This window comes from Zophobas morio, unplaced genomic scaffold (genome assembly GCF_036711695.1).
Source record: "Zophobas morio isolate AGI-343-1 ecotype UQ-CSIRO unplaced genomic scaffold, CSIRO_AGI_Zmor_V1 ptg000716l, whole genome shotgun sequence".
Lineage (NCBI taxonomy): Eukaryota > Metazoa > Arthropoda > Insecta > Coleoptera > Tenebrionidae > Zophobas > Zophobas morio.
This window is the reverse complement of record NW_026972819.1, coordinates 53,428-78,649: the sequence shown is the minus strand read 5'-3', so window position 1 is coordinate 78,649 and position 25,222 is coordinate 53,428. Positions and strand designations below refer to the sequence as shown.

At 23.4% G+C, this 25,222-nt stretch overlaps 1 protein-coding gene across 1 annotated transcript; it reads right to left on the bottom strand.

The window, feature by feature from the left end:
* Positions 1–9,494: 9,494 nt before the first annotated feature.
* Positions 9,495–22,831, bottom strand: LOC135121801 (probable ATP-dependent RNA helicase DDX46). Its single transcript, XM_064046082.1, has 26 exons — positions 22,099–22,831; positions 21,906–21,950; positions 21,686–21,849; positions 21,296–21,379; positions 19,817–19,873; positions 16,931–17,022; positions 16,282–16,397; positions 16,133–16,220; positions 15,926–16,009; positions 15,813–15,864; positions 15,537–15,622; positions 15,432–15,477; positions 14,451–14,537; positions 13,869–13,985; positions 13,343–13,441; positions 13,241–13,291; positions 13,012–13,104; positions 12,920–12,965; positions 12,713–12,861; positions 12,151–12,223; positions 11,908–12,093; positions 11,749–11,793; positions 11,515–11,616; positions 10,520–10,647; positions 10,311–10,445; positions 9,495–9,608 (listed from the first exon to the last, which is right to left on the bottom strand). Exons 1-26 carry the CDS (start codon positions 22,826–22,828, stop codon positions 9,495–9,497), a joined length of 3,069 nt encoding a protein of 1,022 aa, XP_063902152.1. The 5' UTR covers positions 22,829–22,831.
* Positions 22,832–25,222: the final 2,391 nt, after the last annotated feature.

The window sequence follows — 25,222 nt, the reverse complement described above, 5'->3', positions numbered from 1 at the left end:
GTTGCGCAATCTTTTTTTATTGGACAAAAATAAGTGTTCATTCTGGATGTAGGAAGTTTTATTTTTGGTTAGATAGGTAAGTAAACATTAGTTTTACTGTTTTACTTTAAAATATTAATTGGGATATGTAGAAACAAATTTTGAAAACAAATATTGGACTTTAGAGTGTAGTCTCAACATAGGAAGTGAATTCGCTGATAAAAAAAACAAATCTATTTTAAGCCCCATAGTTTTATCCGTTAAAGGATTAAGATTGCCTTAATCCGTGCACAAAACTTTTTTTAAGATTATTTTTTTTTATTATTAAAAATTTAATATTGCCACTATTTTGGATAATATATAATAAATCAAATTAATAGAAATAATCTTATAGTATAAGTTAAATAACTTAAAACTATGAAATATTTAATATTAATATCTAATTAATACTGGAAACACAATTACTGATTACACCAAAATATTAATGTAGTAATTAGATTTTTCAATAATTAAAATAATTTTTACAAAATAATTTATAACTTAATTATTAAGGTCTTTACCAAATATTACTGCAAAGATAAGCTATGCATAGCTAGACAGGGGCTTAAACATGAAAATAACTTTTCTTCCACCCCGGAGGGTTCACTCAGTAGTGAAAATTGGAAAGATTCTGACTGTGGTGCACTTCATAAATACTATAAATAGTTTAGTAATTTTATAAAATTTTTTAACATCATTGCAATAAGGGAAAGGACAGGTACTAGTTTAAATAAATTTAACAAGCAACTGTAATTATCGTTATAAGTAAGGTAAAACAAGCTTAGATTTATAATAAACGGACAAAAAAATTCAGTTTTAAATCTCTTTTTCCATTTAAGTAATACATAGCCTAATGTAATTGAGAATCCAATTCTAACTACCTATAGCTAATTATAACTTTTTTACATCCCTTTTTTGTGAAATTTAAAACAATTTAATTATATAAATAACTATAGTGGCAATTACTATAGATGTGCAGTAGAGTTGTAAGATAACGGAAATTAGTTTTCTTTAAAAAATACTTTTATAACGCAGCAATCTTACTGTTCACCGTATAAAGTTCTCTTCGGCGAACATTTTTTGGAAATTTTGCGTTTTATATATATAATTGTCAAATTAAAAATACTTTCTAGTGTTATACCAACGTCGACAGGAGTCAAAAGCCTATTTTTTATAAAATATACTAATCCAAACTTCATAAAGGTTAACCATAACAATTTTTTTTATTTTATAATACATCAAAATACACTATTACTAAAGTGCTTGTTAAAATAACCAGAAGATTTTCACAAATCGCAAAGCTTTGCTTTTTTAAGAACGTTATCTTTTAGATGTGATGTAAAATCTAATAGTTAAACACAGTTCAAGTAAGCACTTTTAATAAATTTAGTTATCAACTAATTATGGACGTATTTGAAAAGATCGGAATTATAAATTATAAATATAAGGATATAATAATTTAAATGTTTTTTTTTAAGGTAAAAGGCCTTGAGGATCGCTAGGTTATACGGGGGCTCTTTTTTCTTTAACTATTTAAATTTAAGAGTATAAATAATAAAAATTAAATTGAATTAATAAAAAAAAATAAGATTAAAGTAAAAAAAGGAGAGATAAAAATATTCAAAAACTAAAAGGAAAGAGAACAATAGATCATTCCCTTTTTGTACGAGATAAATCTATTTAAATTACACCTTAACTTCAGTCCCAACAAAAAAATTTCTTAATCTAAGATGCGTGGATTCAATATCTCGCTTGGGATTGATTTAATTTTAATTATGAAATGCATGTTTATGTCCGGTAAAGATTGTTTAAATTATATTCTTACATTGATGAAGCTATTTTTAATTAACCTACCTTACTTTTGAATCACATGCATGCAAGCTTGATAGCGGGTATTTACTAGCGATGGGGAGCGTACCAATTAAATCTATCACATTTATAATAGCAGGTTTAGTACTACTTTTTGAAGGCGGAGCATCTAATTAAGCATTTTTATTACAAAAAATTAAAACTTTGAGCTCTTTATTAAAAACCTCTTTCTCTCTAATTTAAGAGATCATATTCAATTTAAAGTTAGTTCCTACAGTAAATGACAGTCAAAGTGGTATTTTAAATCTGTTTTATTCTTTTTTGTTCAATGTACATCCCTTCAATCAGTTTCTAACTCATACAAGTGTGGTAAACATATTTTCGGCCCGTTAAGTTTCATTAGTTTCTTAATGACATTATGTTACCAAAAATAGCTTAGGATACAAATGCTTGGATTAAAAAAATTAAAAGTGTTATTTTATAATTTATTTAGCCTCTAAAAAAAAGGTTACTTATAATGTTTATAGTATTTTAAAGTATCTGTCATAACTTCGTGTTTTTCCAAAATACTAAAAATGATGGTTGGCTTAAAAAATAAAAATTTAATAATAATACAATGGAGAAATAATAACGTTATAACTGCTCTTAGAACTAAGAAAGATCATTTCATATATTAGTAGAACAAGATCGCTTAAAATGCTATTACCTGAATGTTCTTTTTAAAAAATTTGCAACTAGTAAATTCTAGTCACGTATACAATTAATTTAAGTAACCTTTTATAATATTAATTTAAACGTTTATTATAAAAAAGGTTACTTATATATATAAAACTCGTAAAATATCTAAAAAGTGTATTGTTTTAGATAAGTAGCTTTAAATTCTTATACGTTAAGAAAAAATTTATGTTTTGTGAATATTTATTGGCTAATTGAGTTAAACAGCATTGTATCATTTGCGATATAAGTGACCAACTAAACATAAATACTTCTTTTTCGTAATATTTATACTCAGCAAACTCTAGCAGACTCCCGTACTTCTCGCCCCTCGTTGAGCTGTCGGAGCTATTTGTGTTGCCATAACCTCTTGCTCCCTCTTCTTTCCACCGCACTACTACTCGGAGCTGCATCTTCACAGTTTCCATGTGTCCACAACCTGGTTAACTCTGTGGTTTACTGTAGATTAACTATATTTATTGAATCTTCTTTGTAACACAGTTATAAATAAACGAAGTATTAGAACAATATAAGTTCATACTCTATCTTACATAATGTATATAACATTTTTAGTAAAAAAATGTTTGGCACGTTTCAATATAGATGGCATTTATCTTTAATGCATAGTTATAAACTTTCTAAATTAATATATTATCTCTAAAATAAGTAATAAATTTATATACCAGTAGTTTTTATTAAAATCTTGAGAGTTGTCGCTTTGCTCCTTCCCCAAGATTTCTCTTTCCGGGAAAAACCTGCCGCCTACCCTATGCTCAACTTAAGTTCTCTAATATAAGATTTGCCTTAAGTAATAACTTATTTAATTATGCTTGGTTGAATAAATTGTTAAGAGTAAAGTTACTCCCTCCACAAAAATGTATTCATAGGCCTTACCGATTTAAAAAAGTTGTAATATGTAATTTTCGTAAGCTTTAAAGTTCATTTTATAGCGTAAACAAGCTAACTCGCCTATCATTGATATTTTTTTATTATTATTATTTTTTTAATGTGCTGATTGTATGGAACTATGTACAACTGTTCAATAAAATTAAAAAAGAAAAAAAAATATAATTTTTTAGCCTTATAAGCTCTCAATTTATAAATTGCTACAATGATTTTATTAACACTCATTTCCTAACTACGGTTGGAAAAAATTCCATATGAGTTTAGCCCTACATGTATACTTTGTCTCCGATATGGCTTAATTCCTCGTTAACTTAGTATAAAAAACAAAAGTTAACACAAATCAATCTTATTTGACTATTACCATGTCGTACCCGTTAAAGCAAAGTTTTATAAAAGTACTATATAGTTAAATAATGCAATTTTTTAAAGTAACAGGATACTAATTTGTGGCAAACTTAATAAAAATCTTGAATATGATGTACCTACTCCTATTGACGAAATACGTTTAAGGACCTAAGTAACCTTGAATTCTATAGGTTTACTTTATTATCAATATTTTCCCCACACAAAAAAAGTTGTGCTGAAAGTTAACCACATTACCTTATTTATTAATCTTAATTTAGTATATAAAAATTGGATTTGAAAAGTAATTATCAGAAATGGTGTAATTAACAAAAAAAATAGATTACTATTCAATTCTAAAAACCCGTAGAAAAGTTATTGCATCCAAATTATATTATACGCAGTTAACCCTTTTTAAATTTTTTTTAAAAATAAATTTTAAGTTTGCATTAGTAATCAACTTTGTAATAGTATCTTTCTCTAATTATATTACTTCTCTAATAATATTACCTAGGAAGTTTCTCAATATTTAATTATTTTTGTATTTTATGCAAGCAGTACGCTGACTTATGTATAATTTTTAAGAGAACTGCTCGGCAACCGACTTTAATTAATAAGGACTTAGTTAACGATCTTAAAAAGCTTGAAAACTTGTAATTCTTTTTAAATATTATCAGACATTTTATTTTTAAGACCAATATTAAGGTTAATGTTGAATATTATTAAATTTATGACCTCTAAAATATTTAGCATTTTAAAGTTCCTTTGTTTTTCTTTTTTATGCTTAGAAATTTACTAGTGCCGTTTTTATATACATAAAAAGTTATTTTTACATAGTTTTTCCATATTAACAACTGATTGTGACCTGAACATCTCACTTTGTTATAGAAATCTTTACGTTGACAATATTAACTTTATTGAAGCTTCTACTTTTTTTGGGGTGAGTGCTTTAACCTTTTTTTCTATAAGTAATCCGATATGCATCTCGACATATAATATCGCATAACCACTTCCAAGCCTATAATTTACAATTATTTTATTAAGAAATTTAGGTTACAATAAACTTATTTTATTGAAAGCCGCATAATTAAACATCTAATTAGTATAAAACATTGTAAGTATAAATTAAATATCGTCTCGAAATGTAATAGCCTTTATTATTACACACTAAAAATGTTTAGTCATTTTTTTAATCTTCAAAGATTTGAATATAAATACAAGCTAAAAAGTTTTTGCCAATATTTTCCTTTATTTATCTCTCATTATTAGTACATACATAAACAGCCTAAATTATAGGCAATATTTAAGGTAGAGTAAAACCAATCCCTTTTTTAAAACATATATAGGGTGTTACATGGATACAAGCTTAAAGTGATTCAAGATAAATTTTTTTTTGAAGGGCTTAAAAACCTGGAAGAATTGTAAGTATTTGCGCCCACTCTTAACTTGGGCGGTAATATATCTGTGCTGGGATTGTGATTTATTTTTAGCTTTAGTACATATTAAAAATAAACTTAATTAGTATGTTAAATTTTTTAATGAAAATATACCTATTGCTACTCTATTAAAAATTATATTAATTAATTTAATATAGTGGTTGTGATAATAATTAAGGCTTAATTCTAGATATCTTGATTATAATAACATTGAAAAAACTCTAAAAGTTTGTGAATACCACGTATTAACGTCCAAACATTATAAACTTATATAACTATTAGCTCTCTCTGGAAGAGTAAACCCTCAATATTAGTAGCTAATTAAATGTTAAAAAAAAATATTCTCTAATTTTATTTTTAAGCTATATTTCCTTTAAAAGAACCATTGCACGATCTAGTTATCTCTTATACTTTATCTCGTGTTAAAGTTACCAAGTTAGTAAGAGGATAAAGTTATATATATAACCAATATGGACTGGGCTATACTTACAGATTTTACGAGCTTTTCCGCTTTTTTTCCCCGTCATAATTTCTCTTTAACTGTTTTTACTATTATTTACCAAAAAAAAATTACTGATTTTCATACCACAAATAGATTCCTCGCCATTAACAGACTCACAGCAATGTTTTCTTGTTATCCTTTGCCTCCAAAACTAAATAATTTGTGAGTGTCTTATTATATATAAAACTATGGATTTCACTTTTTTACCAATAGAGTTGCATAGTTCCTTCTGATTTCTGATAGAGTGGCCTACTGTATTACTATATTCCTGGACTTGTAACTGCCCATTATTTAACTTTGTATTTAAATAAAAAATCGAATTTTAGGAAATAATCAGCTTAGTTCAGTAGATGGCAACTTTTTAAAAGGGCACACTAACTTAATCAATTTCCAAGTTAACTTCTAGCGAATATATATATATATATATATATTATTTTTCAGCTTAATGACACTTGATTTAATTAGTATATCTTAAGAACAGTTTATCACTGCGTTGGATAGTGAGTATAGTTTAATGATAATGTTTTAAAAAAGTTAGCCAATTTCAAAAATTCGTTTCTACAGAAACTGCTACATCAGTATTAACTATTGGATATCGCTGTAGTTTCTAAGTAATTATGTGCAGTAATTCTAAAGTCATATATATTATATTTTCAAAATATAGCCTTTTGGTTAATTTTTTTTTAAAATATATGAGAACTATTTGGAAACTCATCTCTATTAATATATTTAACTAAGGATCTTGTACAACTACAGAGTTTGTAAGTAAAGCGTGATTGCTAAAAAGTTGGTCTTTTATATCATAAGCACTAATAAAAACAATTTTTTCTTTAGTTCTTCAACATTAAACTTTTTCTAAACATGCTTCTAGTTAACTTCATTTGGTAGGCGTTTATATAATTGCTCCAAATTTCAGTTGTTAATGACGCTTTTTCCACTCTTTCGGCATTAAAAATTCTTTAAGTGTGTGTATTCCGACACTAATTTATTTCATGTACGTAATATTAATATAAATGGTCAAGTTTTGAGCTTATAAAAGATAACTATATGTTATGAAATTACGAAGGCATAGCTCTGAAGTAAGCTAGTAAGCCTTACTTTTATAGCTTACACTATTTTAAAGTTTTGCCAAGGGAATTTACACCACAATAAATACTATTATCAGTGAGGGTGTCTAAGGGATTACATAACTTACCAGAATTGTAAGTTTTACTAATTATTTATGAGTTACAAAATGTTTTGTAATAAATTTTAAAAATAAAATAGTCAGGCTTATATATAGTATTAAAGTTTTTACGATTTTGCAGTTTTAAATTATCCTACTTTCCTGAAAAGGTTATAACTTACCAAGTTGGTCTAGATCTTGTAAAATTTATTCTATTTATTTATAAAAAAAAAATTTCACTTTTTTATTAGTTTAATAAAAGTGTTTTGGTTTTAAAGGGGCCTTAAAAAGATTATTTTTGGGGTAATGCCCATTTATTCGGACTCTAAAATATCTGCAGCGTTATTATCCTTTAATGTGGTATTAATTCCATAAAATGTGTGATAAATGGTATTATAACAATTACTAAATATTTATATCATTATAGTTTCATTGCAGAAGTTTTTATAATAAAATCATTAATTTCAGCCAATGCTTTTTCTAAGTTGGAAGAGCTAATTTCATTGTAAGTTTTCGTTCTCTTTTATGAAAACAATTCCCTTTAAGTTACGAGCCAAAGCCTTAACTTGTATCGGCTTAAAAAAATTAAAGTCCCCTTAATTTTGTAGATACATATTTTTTAATGTAAGTAGACTTATAATAGTATTAAGGGTAGTACCATTCTTACTAAAAGATTTTTTAATGATAAGATTTAAGTGCTGCAAATAACTTTTTTTTCGTTTATAGACAAGCTTTATTTTAAAGTCGGAAAAAGTCTTCTTTCAGACGTTACAATTTTTTTTTAATTCTTAGGTGTACTAGCGAAATATAACAAATGCTAGTCCGCTAAACAATATTAATTGTTTTTGTTTCTTACTAGATCCTTGTCTTAGTAATACAAAGTTTGTGTAGTCAAAAGAAACGAGGATGTTTATAACTAAAAAAAAAAAAAAAAAAAAGCAAAAAAATAGAAATGCAAAAAAAAGTTCACTTGCAACTTTTCGGAAGGCTCTAAAAGTTTTATATTAAGGAGTTTGTATAATTAAATAGTGATTTTTTTAATATTTACTAATCGATCCTTTCTTTCAAACATATTTCCTTTAATATATTTTATAATTTTTATGTCATTTTTTCCTTATATTTTTGATTTACTTCAACCTTAATTACCAATATATTAATGGCTTTAAAATTATCTTATTAACGCTCTTATAAAATTGCAAAATACGAACAGATAAAGTTGTTACTTTCTAATTTTAATTTATTGGAATCTTTAAAAAATAAGAAGCAAGTTAGCTAACATTTTACTCAACACACTGAAGACCAGTCGGTCCTAAAAATAGGCCTTGACCTCATGAGTATATTCTAAATCACAACAGAGAATTAAAATTAATTTAATTAATTGCAAAAAAATTAATCTCAATATCCAATTTTTATAAATTTTACAAAAGTAAAAAAAAAGATTATAATTCCGGTGCACAAATAAAAAAATATTTTTCATTTCTTTTGCAATAAACGAATTTAAATTTGTTAGTCTAAGCGGATTTCGAGAAATACTAGTGTTTTCTATTTTAAATATATTTAGGATTCTAAGATGTTACTAAAAAATAGTAAAAAGGATTTAATGTAAGTTTGCATTACTAAAAAAAGTTGTTAAGTAGATTTATATACAACATAGAAAATTAGATTATCGAATTTCCAGTGTATTTCCTAAAAAAGAAGTGTAAAATTCTTAAAAGCATTTTTTTTTATTAATTTTTAAATTAAGTATTAAAATTAAATCTAATTTCAAATTGCACACAAAAAGTTTTCAAAAAAGGTTTATAAATTTAAGTAAATCAAAAGCGTGACAAACTATAGTAATAAATCCTAGATATACCAGAAATTAATTGAGTCACCCAAGAAAATCAGAAAAAAGATTTAAATTTCAATATGCACAACTAAAAGAAGGTTTATTAAAATTGTATGGAAGAGAAGTAAAACTTTTATATACTATAAAATATTATATAAAATTAAATAAATAAATAAAAATTAAATTACATTTCGCACAACTAAAAAAAAACTTTATGCTAAAATTTAATTTTATAAATTTAAGTTGAATCGAAATTTAAAAAGGTAAGCAAAACAAAAAAAAATTAAATTTCGGTACACAACTCTAATAAAGTTTTTTAACAGTTTTTTGTGCAAAAAAAAAGGCAGAAATAAATTTTATAAAAATTAATAAATTCCGAATATAAACTATAAAAAAATTTTTAATTCAACAAAAATTTAAAGTAAATAAAGAATTATAAAAAGATTCTAAATTCTAAATGCACGACTAAAAAATTATTTTTTAAATTTTTTTAACAAAAGAATGACTTTAACTTTACAAATTATAATTACTTGCGTGATAGGCTGAAGCAAAACTTTTAAATTAGATCAGAATATTATAAAATAATTCGAGAATTAAATAAAGGGAATTAAATTTTACTTTCCAAAACTAAAAAAAAATTTTTTTTTAGATTTTTTAAAACAAGATTCTAATTTTAAAAAGGATAATCTAAATTTAAAAAAAAAAGTAAATTTCAGAGTGCACAACCAAATAAAAACTTTTTTTATTAGATTTTTTAGAAAAAGTAAAACTTAGTTAACAGATTGCATAACGCGCAAGTTGGTGCTGCCGATTGATAATTCCATGATTTCTGTTTTTCTCAAGTTCCTCTTTTATAATTCGTGTAAGCTCGGCGACCGCATGGCGGACCTGAAAAAAAATTATAATGAATAACTGAAAAGTTTCAAATATAGTCACATTTCATAATGATAACAGATAAATAACCAATTAATTCGAATATAAAACTCCAATCGACATAACAATAAATTCTAAAGTTTAATTATTTATTTTCATTACTTTTACTTTTTTTAATTTATATTATTTTATTTAATCGTTTTCATTATTTTTATCATTTTTAAGTTTTCTATTTCATTTTAGTAACTTTCAGCATACAACAAATTATATAAAACAAAACAATTATTATATGAAGTATCATTCAGACGGACAATAAAGCAGTCAACAAATAAATATATAATCAATCATTATTATAACACCAACTAGACAAACAATAAAGGAATAAAAAAAACGTATATAAACAAATTATTATATAAACACCAATCAGACGAATAATAAAGCAATAAAAAACACATATAAACAAACCTGATAATATTATAAAACACCAAACAAACAGACAATAAAACAATTAACAAATAAATATAAACAAATCAATAATAAGATAAGGCACCAATCAATATAACGAAAAAGCGTTAAACAGATAATTATATACCAAATCAATTTGAATTTAAAATACCAATCAATAAAACAATAAATAACTAACAAATAAATGAATAACAAATATTTTATAAAAACACCAATTAGGCAAACGATAAAGCATTTTACAAACAGTCGTACTTTGACTTCAGAATCAGCATCAATATAAAGAAAAAGTTTTTTTTCTCCTTCAGGAGTTTCTTTATTCGGAGGGACGTAAGTCCCGCGTACCGTAACAGCCGCTCCTGTTTCTTCTGTTATACTTTCTACTGCTTCCTGCAAAAGTCAAGCGTTATTAAATAAAAAGTTTAAATTTTATATAATAAACTATATAATAATAATATAATAACTTTTTGTGTGACTTTCCAACGAACATTTTGAGGAAAGTCGTTAATCTCCAATTCCTCATCGTAATGATTAGTATCAAAGAAGTGTTGCTGGCCGCCAAACAACGGCTTTGCAGAGCCAAAGTTTTTGCCTTAAAATATATGTAAAAAAATATATAGATAAAGGTAATATAAAAGTTGCCTTAAAAATATATAATTAGAAACATGTAAATAAATGTAAATAATTCCAAAGTAAATAAAAGCTACCTTAAAAAAGATGACTTAAATATATAATAAAGCTCATAAATATATTTTAAAAGAGAGTAATACAAAAGTAAAATGGAAGTTGCCTTAAAGTAAAACAAAAAAAATATTCAATACAAAATTAATAATATAAAATAAGGAAACTACAAAAATAAAATATTTTTTAAGAAGATATATAAATAAAATAAAAGGTAATACATAACGAATAGAAAATAGTAATTAAAAAAATAAAATTATTATTATACTATAATTTATTTAAAAAAAAATTCTATACATAAAATAAATATTGTATAATTTTAATAAAATATAAAAAATAACAAATATATTTTTTTGGTATTAGTGTATTAAAAGAATTAATACAAAAATATTATAAAGGTTGTTTTTATATATTTATATAATAAATAATTATAAAAATAAAAAAAGTTAAAGGAAAGTTGCCTTAAAAAAATTTAAATAATATAAAAATAAAACAAAAATAAAATAATTGCTTAAAAATATATTTTATAAGAAATATTTAGTAATAAATAAAAGAAAAAGTAATAACTGCTTTACGATATAATAAAAAACCATGTTTAATAGAAAAAATAATATAATAGTTGCCTTCAAAAATATTATAAAAAAAATAATAATTGCTTAATATTATATATAACAATAACAATAAATATTTATATAATAAATCTTAAAAAATATATTAAGAATAAAAATAAATATTAATAAAATAAAATAATAAATATATATATATATAGAAAAGATACTTTTATTAATGGCTTGAGCTCGAGCAAATGCTTCGGCAATCTTTTGGTTCTTTGCCTGCCCGCCAAAAATACTCACAACAGAGTCATGAACGACGTTCGTCCCTATAAAATTTTTTTTCAAATATAAAGATATAGAAAGAAACTCAAACTTTTTTACTTTTATTATTTTTATTGCTTATATTTTTCATCATTAAAATTAAACAAACAAATAAATATGCTCATTAAGGAAAAAACCTCCTTCAGGTCGTCCAATAACATCTTCAAACTTCGTGGAAGACACTGCGAAAAATGAAATTTCCATCAATATAAAAAATGCCAATAAAATTTTATTAAAAAATAATAATTTCAACGAATCATCATACAAATTAATCTCGCATTAAAAAAAAATTTTACTCGTAAGTTTATCGATCTCGCTGGAGCCAGAGAGCCCTGTTTTCTTGCGCATTTTGGACATGATGAGCTTATCGAGGTCATCCTCCTCTTCCTCTTCCTCGTCGGTGTCCACCAAACCGGAAATGGCTTTCTGAAGCTCTTTTTCCTGTTTGTTCTTTTCCTTTTCTTCGCTATCAAACTTAAATCCTATTGACCAATGCATCTATCACTATTTTTCCTGCTGAGGTCAATAAAAAAAACAACCGTGCCCGCCAAAGCCGCTCTTATAGTCCTTCACAAGGCCAGATTTCTTTTTTTCTTTAAAACTTTCCCAAAGCTTTTAAGTATTAATATATATAAGAAATATATATATATTATTCATTTCCAAACAAATAAATTTAGTATTTTAAGCTTTTTATAACTTGAATATTTTTTAAGTTTTTTTTTAATATTATAAAAATTTAATTAGGTTTATTTTATTATAATTCATGTTAATTATATTTTAAATATTCTTGAAGTTCTTTCATAACTTTTTAGTAATAGTTATATAAAATATTAAAAAATTTTATAAAAATCTACTTATGATTATATTATAATAATATTTAACATATAAATCTTACTTTCCTTGTAAATGCAAATTTTAATTACTCTATTTTTTATATAGATATTACAAATTTATTATTTATTAACTGCAAATGCATATATTTAATTTAATTTTTAAAACTTTGATTTATCCTTTTTTTAAAAAAAAATAAATTACTCTTTTATAATTTTTAAAACTTTTATTAATTCTTTTTTAAAAAAAAATAGAAATTGAAAAAAAAACTTTTTTAAGCTCGTCTGGAACAGCCGCAAAGGACGACTCGAGGGCTTTTATAATATCGCCTGCGTATCTTTCCTGCTCGGGGGTGATCAACGTGACTGCTGTGCCCTTTTTACCTGCCCGCCCCGTCCGTCCGCACCGGTGAACGTAATCTACCAAGCACAGGTGCGTACGAATAAAAAAAATATATACTAATTGGTCAAAAAAAACCTTCGTAATGATTGGGTACGTCATAGTTGACTACCAATTTTAGTTCCTATTTCTAAAGTTATAAACTTATTACATATTATTATAAAAAATACCTTAACATCCAATCCACGTGCGGCAACGGAAGTAGCTACGAGCACGCTGACTATTTTATTTTTGAAGTCGGACAAAACGCTGTCACGGTCGTCCTGATAAAAAAAATAATAATAAAAAGGTTTAAGGAATATATAGAAAAAAAGATAAATGTATGATTTACTGTATTTATTTATATATATAAAGTTGTGCAATAAATATATGAAGTAAAACGCCATAAGAATATAAAACCTGATCCATACCGCCGTGGAGAGTCATACAAGGATAGCCGCATTTAATAAGCTAAAGTAGCAATATTAATAAATGAAAAGAATAATAATAGTAATAATAAACATTTTTAAGAAGAGCATCGGCGGCTTCATGACGATCAACGAATATAAGGACCAGCCCTTCAGTAATAAAATGGCCCAATAACTCCAACAATTTGTTAAACTTTATATTAAAAAAAATAAATGAAGTTAATAAAGAGAAAAGAAAATGAATTATAAGCCCACTAAAGCTTAAAGAAAAGAGCCAATGAGATGATTTATAGATGCACGAAGCAGAATAAAATTAACAAAAGTGTTCACAAAAAGAGTTAATAATGTGATATATAAATGCACCATTTAAAATAAAAGTAACTACAGCATTTGTAAAAAGAATCAATGAAATGATTTAAGAAAATGCACAAATAAGAAATTAACGAAAGCGTTAAAAAAGAGCTAATGACATGATAATAATGCACAACAAAAGAGCCAATTAAAAATAAATATCATAAAGCGTTAGCACAAAAAAATATTTTCTTCGCTATCCTAAACATAACCACTGATAATAATTAACTATAATAAAAATATTTAAAAAAAATCATTAAAATAAGCACTTTCTGCTCCTCGTCCAATACGATCACATGCTGGGCAATATCTTTTCCAACAATGCTACGCCCACCAACAGTTATTTCGATTGGATCCTTAAGGACCTTCCTTGCCAATGCTTCCATCTTTGGTTAAAAAAAAATTCAAGGTTCATTAAAAAGAAAGCACAGAAATAAACCAATGAACAGCCGATTTACATTATCTGGGCAAAATATATTAGAGTCAATAATATAATGAACAAAGACGGGGGGGCCACCGCGCACCAATCAAATAAATCTAATGTATAACTTTAACACTTTCAAATTAAAAAAAAGCTACCCAACGTCGTTATTTAATTTCAAATAATGGCCCTTTTTATAAAATCTTCCAGAAAATACTAATTTTTTTGGTACTAAGTTACGTTAACTATACACAAACTTTTTAATTAAATAGAAAATTAATAATTATAAATAGGTAGCAATAAACCACACTGCGTAATTCGGGATCAAACCGAGTCATTAAAAAAAATATAAAAAAAAATAAAATACAATGTTGTCCTGCAAAAAGTATAAAGAATTATATTTTATATATAACAAAAAAAAATTAATTACAGCTCTAGGAAAAGTCGCAGAAAAAAGAACAGTTTGTTTATTCTCGCGAGTACTATTGAGAATCATCATTACTTGCGGCTCAAAGCCCTAAAGGTATCATTCATTATGTATTATTTATTATTATTGTTTAAAAATAATTATTAGCATATTTTGTTTTTTATTATTTATATTTATTATCATTATTTATTATTTAGCATTTATTTTTATTATTCATTATTTAAATTATTTTCATTTTTTGTGACTTATTATTATCAACATTTATTATTTAATACTTATTATTGTCATTGAATATTATTATCTAGTATTTACTTAAAAAAATTTTTTTATAAGTATTTATTTATATATATTAGTATTTTTTGTTATTTATTAAAATCATTTATTATTATAATTAAATATTTTTATATTAAATTAAAATTAATATTTATTATTATATATATTATTATTGCCGTTATATATTATTAATATTATCAATGATTAATATAATTTAGTATTTATTTATTATTTATAATTATTTACTATTATTTTTTTTAGATATATTATCATTCACCATTATATAGTATTTATTTATTATTTATAATTGTCATCAATTAATATATTTTGTATTAATTATTACTTATTAATAATTATTTATTATTACTGTTATATTATTATACATTTAATATTCAATATTTATTATTACTTTATTATTATTATTTATTTTTTATATTAAAACTATTTATATATAATTATAATAATTTATTATTTATTAATATTATTTAACATTATTTAGTGTTAAGTATTATTTATTGTTCATCAGTTAATATCTGTAACTTATCATTATTAATTATAATTATTATAATTTATTATTTAATAACGAGTATGTATTATTAATAATAATTATTAATTTTTATATTTATTATTTAATAATTATAACAATTATATTATTATTAAATATTTATTTTCATATTATTATTAATATTATTATTTATTATTATTATTAACCATATCAAACATTCTATCCGCTTCGTCAAGCACCACAAAAGTTACTCTATTAGGAAATAATACTAATAAAAACTAAAAAATCAAAAAATTCATTAAAAAAAACACCTTCGAAGGTTTGTTACTCGACCATTATTGGCACAGAGCATGTCAATCATGCGACCTGGTGTACAAACAATTATGTGAGCGCCTTTCTATAAGTATAGATAAAATAATAATCATAAAAAAAAAATTCAAAAGTTGTTATGTATAAACAGAAGGTATAATAATCTTAAAATTTTCATTATTTTTCTAAGTTAATAAAAAATTCTATAAAAAAATAGGCGCGGAAGTTATCCCCTCCAAACGTTGAAAAAGGAAGTAAAAAAAAAAAAAAAGAAGCACTTTCAGTTCAGCAATCTGATCGCTAATGCCAGTCCCGCCATAAACGCAAACCCTATTGGAGGAAAAAATTCATTATTCTAAAGTTGTTAATCTTAAAAATGATTGTCGGCTACGGCGTTAAATTTTCCCTCCGAGCAAACTTCCTACACTCCTGGAAAATCTGCACGCTCAGTTCCCGCGTAGGCGCCATAATCAGCCTACAACCAATAAAAATCATCAGATTCGTCGTTACATGCAGTAATATCACTAACATTAATTAATCTGGCGCCGTTTTTTAATGGATATATAAAGAGTAGCCAATAATAAAAATAATAACCAACCCGATTGGGCCATCGCCGTCCTGTATATCCGGTTGGTCCTTCACGTGACGAATGAGAGGCAATACAAACGCAAGAGTTTTTCCGCTTCCTGTTTATTATTATTATTACTTTTTTTGGTACTTATTGATAAGTAAAAAAAGTAATAAAACCAGTTTTAGCAATTCCTATAACGTCTCTCCCGCTGAGAATGCAAGGGATGGCCTGCGCTTGTATAGGCATCGGCTTATCATAATTATTATTTTCAATCACTCGCATAATTTTAGAACTATAATAAATATAATAATAATAATAAATTTAAAAAATATAAAAATAAAAATAAATAAAAAATATAAAAATAATAATAAATAAAAGTATATATCTAATAACAATAATAATATATATTACACATATAATAATTATTAGGAAAAAATATAATATTATAGATGAAAATAATAATAGATACAAAAATGAAATAATAAAGTAATGAAAATATTAGTAAATAGAGTCTATGAATATAATATAAATAATTATTATTAAGAAAAAATATATTTTAAAAATTTTAAAAATAATAATAAAAAATAAAATTATATATTAGATAATAATAATTTCTAACCAAAAATTATTATTAAACTATAAAAAGTATATAATAAAGTATAAAAAATAATAATAGTAAACACAAAAATTAAAATAAATAATTATATTAATAATATATAATAATAATAATAATAATAAATAAAAGTAATTACACCAGTAATTAATAAGAAAAATATATTAAATAATATAAATAAATAATTATGATAATAATAATAATAATAAAACCTGAAGCCGCACTGCGCCCAGTTTTTCACGGGAGCGGGACAATCTTTTCCTTTCACGCGCACGTTTCCCATAGCAACGCGAAGTTGAAAAACCTTAAAATAATTAAGTAGTAATAATTAAATATAGTTATATTTATTTATACACATTTATGATATATTATATATTTATTATTGTTATTAGAAAAATATATAATAACATTTTATTTTATAGTTATAAAAATATACCGTATTATTTAAGTAAATGAATATGTAAATACAGTAGAAACCTCATAAACCTCTTCTAAAAATTTAAAAAAAAAAAAATAAAAAATGAAAAACAATTGTAAATAAAAAAAGAGGAAACAGGCAAACCTGTAAAAGTTTCCTAGGAAAAATTATCATTTTTAATTAAAAAATAGATTTTGTATTAAAGTTTATAAAAAATAAATCTATTAATAAAAATATTTATATTTTAATAAAACTTTTAGAATTTTTTAATTACAAATTAAAAGTAAATAAAAGTAAAACTTTGTATAAAATTATTTTATTCTTTTAATAATAATCTTTTAAAAAACAAAAGCGTATATAATATAATTATACACTAGTAATAAAACATTTATAAAGTTAAGAATAATATTAAAACTTTCATAGTATCCACTTAAAAAAAAGTTAATAGTAAATAAATTAAAACTTTTTATACTTTTTAAAAAAAACTACTAAATAGCAAAAGCAATTGTAAATTTACTATATATAAATCTTAAAACTATAAAAGTTAATAGCAAATAAAAAAAATTTTATGAAAAACTTTTTATATAGAAACTATTAATAAAAAAAGTAAATATAATAAGATTAAAATGGTCAACATTTCAAAAGTATATTAAAAATTTTATAGTATATAAATATAAAGCTTTTTATATATTTTTTTATAATAAAATAGTAAAAAGCTTTAAAAAAATCTTTAAAAAAAGCAAATAATAAGATTCCATATTAAATTTTTTTATGGATAGCTTTAAAATAAATATCTTTTTCTACTTTATTATAATAAACTACTATAAAACAAAAGCAGCTATATAAATTTAAATTGGTATTTGTTTTAATATAATCTAAACGTTAATAGTAAATAATAAACTTTTATAAAAAACTAATAATAAACAAAAGCAGATATAATAATATAAAAATGTATAATATTATACTTTTTATATTTTAATAAAAAATTTAATGAAATACAAAATAAAAGTAATAATATTATAGTAAACATTATTTTTTATTGATAATAATCTAATAAAAAAATTTTTTATATAAACTTTTTTTTAAATAACTTTTTTTTTATTTTAATTAACTACTTAATAACGGAAGTATTATAATTGTATATAACAATTTTTTTTATAGTATATAAAATTAAAATTTTAAAAATTACTAAAAGTAAAAAAAACTTTCTTAAACAAAATTGGATTAAAATAATAATTAATAGTAAATATAAATAAACAACTTTTTTATAAATAAACAACTTTTTTTTAAATAATAATACACTAATAAAAAATGTTTTATACATAAACTTTTTTTTCTGTAAATAATTTTTAATTTTTCTATAATAAAGTTAATAAGTTTCCTCATTTATATTAAATATAACAAACTTTTAAAGTTTTAAAATAATAAACTTTTTTTTAAATAATAAATTTAAAATTTTCTAAGTGTCTTTCATTAAGAAAAATAACATTCTTATATAAAAAATAAAAGTTACTAATATTTTAATATAAAATAATTAAACTTCATATAAGTTTTACACAAAAATTATTCGTGGTCATATAAACGTTTTAAAATATTTGTTTTTTCCTAATAGTTTCGTAATTTTCTATTTAAATATAAAATAAACTTTTAAAAAACTTTTTCTGTAAAACTTATTATATATATCTTATAAAACTTAATAAAAGTTTTTATTTAAACCTTAAAAAGTTCATGAAATCTTTTTAATATATAACTTTTATATTATTTATAAAAAAATTTTAAAATTTTTATTGTAAAAATTATAATAAACTTCATTAAACTTTTCATATCTAAAAAAAAGTGCTTAAAATATTTTTACATATTAGATTTTATATTTTATTGTAAAAAACTTTTTTAAGTTTCTAATAAAAAAATTCATAAAAGTTTTTATGTTTAAATAAAAAAAATTCAAATAAATAATCAACTTAATAATAATATTAAAAATACAAAAAAAAGTACATATAAGTTTTTTAAATAAAATAAATGGTCATAAAAGTTGTACTACATAAAAAAAAGTTTTTTAAGATTTTCATTAAAAGATAAAAACTTTATAAATTTTAATATTTATAAAAAAGTATTTAAAATAATTTATTAAAAAATTTTTCATTTTATTTAAAAATTTTTAACTTCATTTAAATATCAAAAAGTACGTAAAACCTTTTTTATATAAAACTTTTTATATATTTAAAGTTTGAAAAGTTTTACATTATAATATAATAAACTTTATAAAAGTTTTCGTTACTATAAAAAAGGTATTTGCAACTTGTAAGATTTAATATTTTTTAATAACTTTTCAAAGTTTTACATATAAAATAAACATTATACAAGTTTTTTTTTTCTCCCTATAAAAAAAGTACTTAAAACTTATTAACATTTATATTCTTAATAAAGTTTTAAAAGTTTTATATTAAAAAAATAACAAAAAGTTTTAATGTCTATAAAAAAAGTTGTTAAAACATAAAACAGTTTATATTTCTTTCATAATATTATTTATTTTCCCAAATAAAAATAAAAATTTTATAAATCTTTCATATAAAAATCTTTTAATTTCTCTAATTAAAATTTCAGAATATATAATTTTATATTAAATACTAAAACTTTTTTTTTCCTTATATATAATTTTCTTTTAAAAAAAAAAATTTACCTCCTCCTCGCTAAGTCGCTGTAGTTCAGGAACTGGAACATAAAAATTTTTGGTAAACTAAAAAAAAAATTAATTAGCGTATAAAATATAAAATTTTTTAAAAAAAAGGTGGTAATAAAGAAATTTATAAAAATCAAAAACATTTATGTATATATATAAAAAAAATTAAATGATAATAATAATTTAAAAAGTATATAAAAAATTATATATATTAAACAAAAAATAAAAAATAAAAATTATTTTTAAAAAAAATTAAAATAATCTATATTATATATTAATATTATATTTAATTCAAGAAAAAATTTAATAAAAATTAAAAAAAAAAATTATAATAAAATTTTTAATAGAATATAAGGAAAAAAAGAAAGAAAAATACATAAAAAACAATTAAAGTAAATTTCGAAAGTTAATTAAAAAAAATTAATAAAAAATTAAAATAAAAAATTAAAATGATAATTATAAAAAACTTAAGGGAATAAAAAAATAAAATTATATTAAAATAAAAAAAAAAATACAAAATAAAAAAGATTTAGAAAAAAAATTAAAAAAATATATAATAATAATTTATTAAAACTTATAGTAAATTTTAAAAAAAAAATTATCCAAAAAATTAATTAAAAATTAATAAAAAACTTTTTATATAAAAAAAGAAATTAATATAATAGTGATAATAAAACAAAAATTATAAATAAAAGTTGTAAAATCAAAAAAAAAAACCAATAAAGAAAAAATAAAATAAAAATAATAAAAATCAAAAGAAAATAAAAAATAAAAAAGTTTTATAATAAAAGGAATCATAAAAAATTCTAAAATAATATTGTTGTCTTAAAAGTTATATCAAATTTCAAAAAAATAATTAAAAGTAATCAATTAATAGAAAATTTTTTTTTATAATAATGAAAAAAAAAATAGAATGAACATTATAAATAAAAATTGTGATTTCAAAAAAAAATTATAAACAAGAAAATTAAATTAAATTATTATTAATAGAAATCAAGAAGATAAAATATTTTATAAATAGAATTTAACTTAAAAAAAGTTTGAAGAATAAAAAGTTTAAAAATAAAAACGAATCATTAAAAAAATCTATCATAACAATAATGTTAATGAATTATAAAATTTATATTCCAAAAAAAATACATTTAAATTAATATATATTAAAAATATAAATAATATATTTAATAAAAGAAAAAATAAAATACATAAATAAAAAAATATTTTTAAAAACAATAACAAAAAAAAAATTATATGCAAAAAATAAGAAAAATAAACAAAGTAGTATAAAAGATCCATAAAGTTTAGTAGAAATTAAAAAACAATAGTGAAAAAAGATCCGCTCACAAAAAAAATAATAATTTGACGAAAATTAAAATATAAAAGTTTAAAAGTCATTATAAAAAATAAAACTAAAATTAGAAGTAAATATTTATTAAATTAATTAAAATAAAAAAATTTAAGAATCAGTTATATTGTGATTACCAACAACTCGTGTTGAGAATAATCCACTTTAGCAATTTCCTTCTTTGCTGGCTCAGATTCCTTTAATTTCTTAAGTAAGTCTTCCTAAAAAAGGAAAACAAAAAAAATTGATCGTGATTAATTTTCTAAATAGCATATAATACTCTTCGAATCTTCTATTTAAAAAATTAAAAATACAATTTAATCAAAATAAAGTAACAAAAACTAATAAATTTCAATATAATTTTTTTTTCTACTTCTCAATTTATATAAAAAATATAAAAAATTTAAAATTTTTTATGTCACTTTCATTATAAAATTAATAAATTCATAACTATTTTCAAAATAATAAGATTTAATAATATAAAAAGTTTTTTAAAAATATATAAAAATTTAAAAAAATGCTTATACCTCATTTTCAGAACTATACTCTAAAGCATCTTCATCATTATACATAACTTGAATACTGCTTGCACTTTTCTTTTTTGAATTAGATTTCGAAAGAGCCAATTCTTTGATTAAATTTTCTTTTTTTAGTTGAGAAACTTCTTTATTAATATTAACCATATAAGCATCTAAAGAAGTTATTTATATTTAATTTAATTTAAAAAACTTATGAATAAAAAAAAACCTAAAGGATCCTCTTCTGATTCCTCCTCCTCAACTTTAGTATTTTCTAAAAAAAAAATATTAAATTTAATAAATATAAATATTAAAGAAATATAAATTAAAAAAAGAAATAAATTTAATTTAGAATAAATAAATTTAAACGCTTAAATTGTTATTTATGACAAAATTATTAAAACTAAAAAGTATAAGCAAACCTTCAGGATCGCTTTCTTCAAAATAATTAGCTTCAGCATCTTTCATAATTTTCACTCGTGGATCGATTTTTTCTTCTGAATTTTTTAGTTCTTCCTCGTTGACTACTTTTGAAGAATCATCTACTGTTTCAGTTTCATTGTTTTTATTAGAAGTAGAAAGAAGTTCTTGATTTTTAAGCTGATCGTTTTGCTTAATGGCTTCAATAACGCTTGACGCTAAAGCAGAAACGTCATTCACGTCGGTTGTCGGAGTAGCAGAAGACGTTAAAGTTATAGTAGCAGGTTTCAAAGCCTCTATGTCTTCTATACCTCTTTGTTTTCTCCAAGCTTGTAGTTTTTCTTTTCTTAAATTTATTTTTTCCTCTTCAGAAAGTTCCTTTGACTTTAATGTTTCTTTTAAATTTTTTTCATCTTTAGCTTCGGGGCTCTCCTTAATGCTGTCCACTTCATCTGTGGGAATAATAGAGGAAGTTAGTCCGGAAGTAGTATGAGCTAAATGATTTTTTTCTTGACTCCCTTCAGCGTCTTTCTTTATGTCATATTCATACTTCTTTCTTTTATGTTCTCTTCCTCGCGAACTACTACTCTTTTTTTTTAATCGTTTTCTTTCCTCAGAGCGATCCCGACGTTTGTCTTTAGATCTCCGCGATCGGGTATTACCATCCCGTTCTTTACTACGCTCCCTTTCTTTACGCTCCGACTTGCGTTTGCCTGACTTACTACTGCCCATAGGAATTATATAATAACAAAACACAAAAACTTTCTAATAAAAAATCTTAAGCTGGTAAAGCGAATATAATCGCTTTGGGGATTCATTAATTTATGTTTCAATTTATTTCTGATCAAATAACTGTAAATTAAGTCAATATATTTTAAACTGCTGCAGATTATAATCTTCTAAAATGCATTGCCTTAACATGTGCTTTTGTTTCAAGTTTGTTAATTTTAACAGTTCGGAATTTACTTCAATTAGTGTAAATAATTTTAATTTATAATTATAGTGATTCAAATATTAATAAATATAATATAATATCAGTTGTAACAAAGTAGTTGGGGTAATAAAGATTTTATGAATTGTAAGACTTTTAATTCTTTTAAAAAAGCCAAAATATGAGAAAAAGTATATGAAGTATCAACAGGGGCTATAATTTTTATCGTTTTTACAAAAAACCTAAACAGAAAATAAAGAGGTTATATTTTTAAATGTCTGGTGTCACTAGTCCCTGTAAATTAATACCTGATTCTTTAATATTTAGGGATCTCAACTTCGTTACTTTCAGCAAACTCACTTATATAACGCATAAAACTAAAAAAAAGGATTCTATATGCGAACTTTAATAGAAACCCGCTAGCAGGTGCACACCATTCAAATGTAAACTGCACAGTTTGGATTGTATATTTTGCGTAATTATGTTTGTCTCGCAAGCTGAAAGAATATAATTGTATGTTTTCGTTATAAATTTATAAAAAAAAAAAATAAATCTAGATATGTGTCCCACCACACCAGAACACAGAGTCACGTTGTGGCAGTTCGAATTTATTAAGTATACACCTCTTTAGAGTTTTATAGCAGAAGTCGCAAGTGGCGCGAGTTGCTTATGGCCTTGTAGTTAGAGATCTGTGTCGCCGTCTTTGCTGGAACCTCTTAAGGAAAAGATCCTAATCTATAATTCTCAACGTGCGTTTTAGGCTTTTCTTATATTAAGCTAAAAGATTGCTTTATCACTACAATATTAGCAAGTAAACAAGTTCTTTCTTCTTATAACTCACTTATGGGCTGGTACGCAAACTTTGAAGATGAGTACTCTTTCTTCTTTACCTACTGTAAGTTAGGAGGGGGGGAAAAAATTATCAATATGTTATGCATCTCGGCTGTAGTAAGTAAAAAATAGAATAATAAGATAAATAAATGAGCGGTGGCGTCCACTTTTTTCTCTCTACTCTTTTGTTTAGGTTAACGGGTTAAAATGAAAAGTATCCGCCAAAGTTCCTCCGCAACCTCCCAACAAAAATAGCTGTATACTCTTACCATTAGTAGGCCAACCTAAACCGCTCATATGACAAGCATCTTTAAAGTGGTAGTTCCCAACCTTAAAAATGCAGCGGACCATCGAAGCTTAAGTATGAGGACTTCCTTATAAAAAAATATATCTATTTAGAAATAATGCTTACTAATTGTTGAATACATGCCTTAGTTATATATGGGAATGACCACTTTTTGATGTCTCACGGACCACCGGTTGGGAAGCACTGCTTTGGAAGACCACTGACGCTAACCTCGCGGTGGTCAGAGATAGTGAGGTCTCTAAACCCTGAAGAATGGGTGTAGAAACCGGTCTACCGGGCCCGGTCAGTAATAAGACTGATGGAGGTAGCTAAGTTCAGTGCCTATTCTAACTCTCCGTGCAAGTAGCAAAGTGTTAGAGCAAGGGTCATGTCTGAGTCCTTAAATAAGTAATTGGTCTTACCTATCGCTCATTTCTCGAGCAGTTAGTGTGGTTACCCCGATCGAAACATTTGGACACTGATGTGATTTGTCGACCATTACTCGAGATAACAGTACACTGATAAGGAGATTAACGAAAATAAAGTAGGACCAGTTTACAGACCACTCAAAGGTAAAATAAAAACTTTCAAAGTGAATGCTTTCTACCCTCTGAGTTTTAGAGTAGTTCTTTCGAACCGTGCGGACTAGTATGGATCAAGATAGCCAAATACCTCGTACTACTCTCCTAGATAAAAACGTTCCCCCAATCACTGTTTTCTGAAGTAAGTTAACCACGATATTAACAGCCCAAGGAACTAGTAAAAGTTAGAATTATACTGCACTTCGTTGAAAGGTTTAGCAATTATCCCTCTGAGTAGAAGTCGAAAGAGGTTATTATGACGACTTGCCGACCACTGTAGAGTCAAGTACTTTTCTCGTAGGCAGTTGTGCTTCCGAATAGAGTCCAACCGTCCACCTTACTGCGATGGGGTAACGTTATACTACTTAAACTACTTCCCTTTAAGGAGAAATTGAAACTCAAATCATTTTATTAAGAACTACAGGTATCACCATTATACAATTGAATGACTAACTAACCTCTGGAAAGTTTAATTAGCTTGTTAAGAAGAGTTAAAA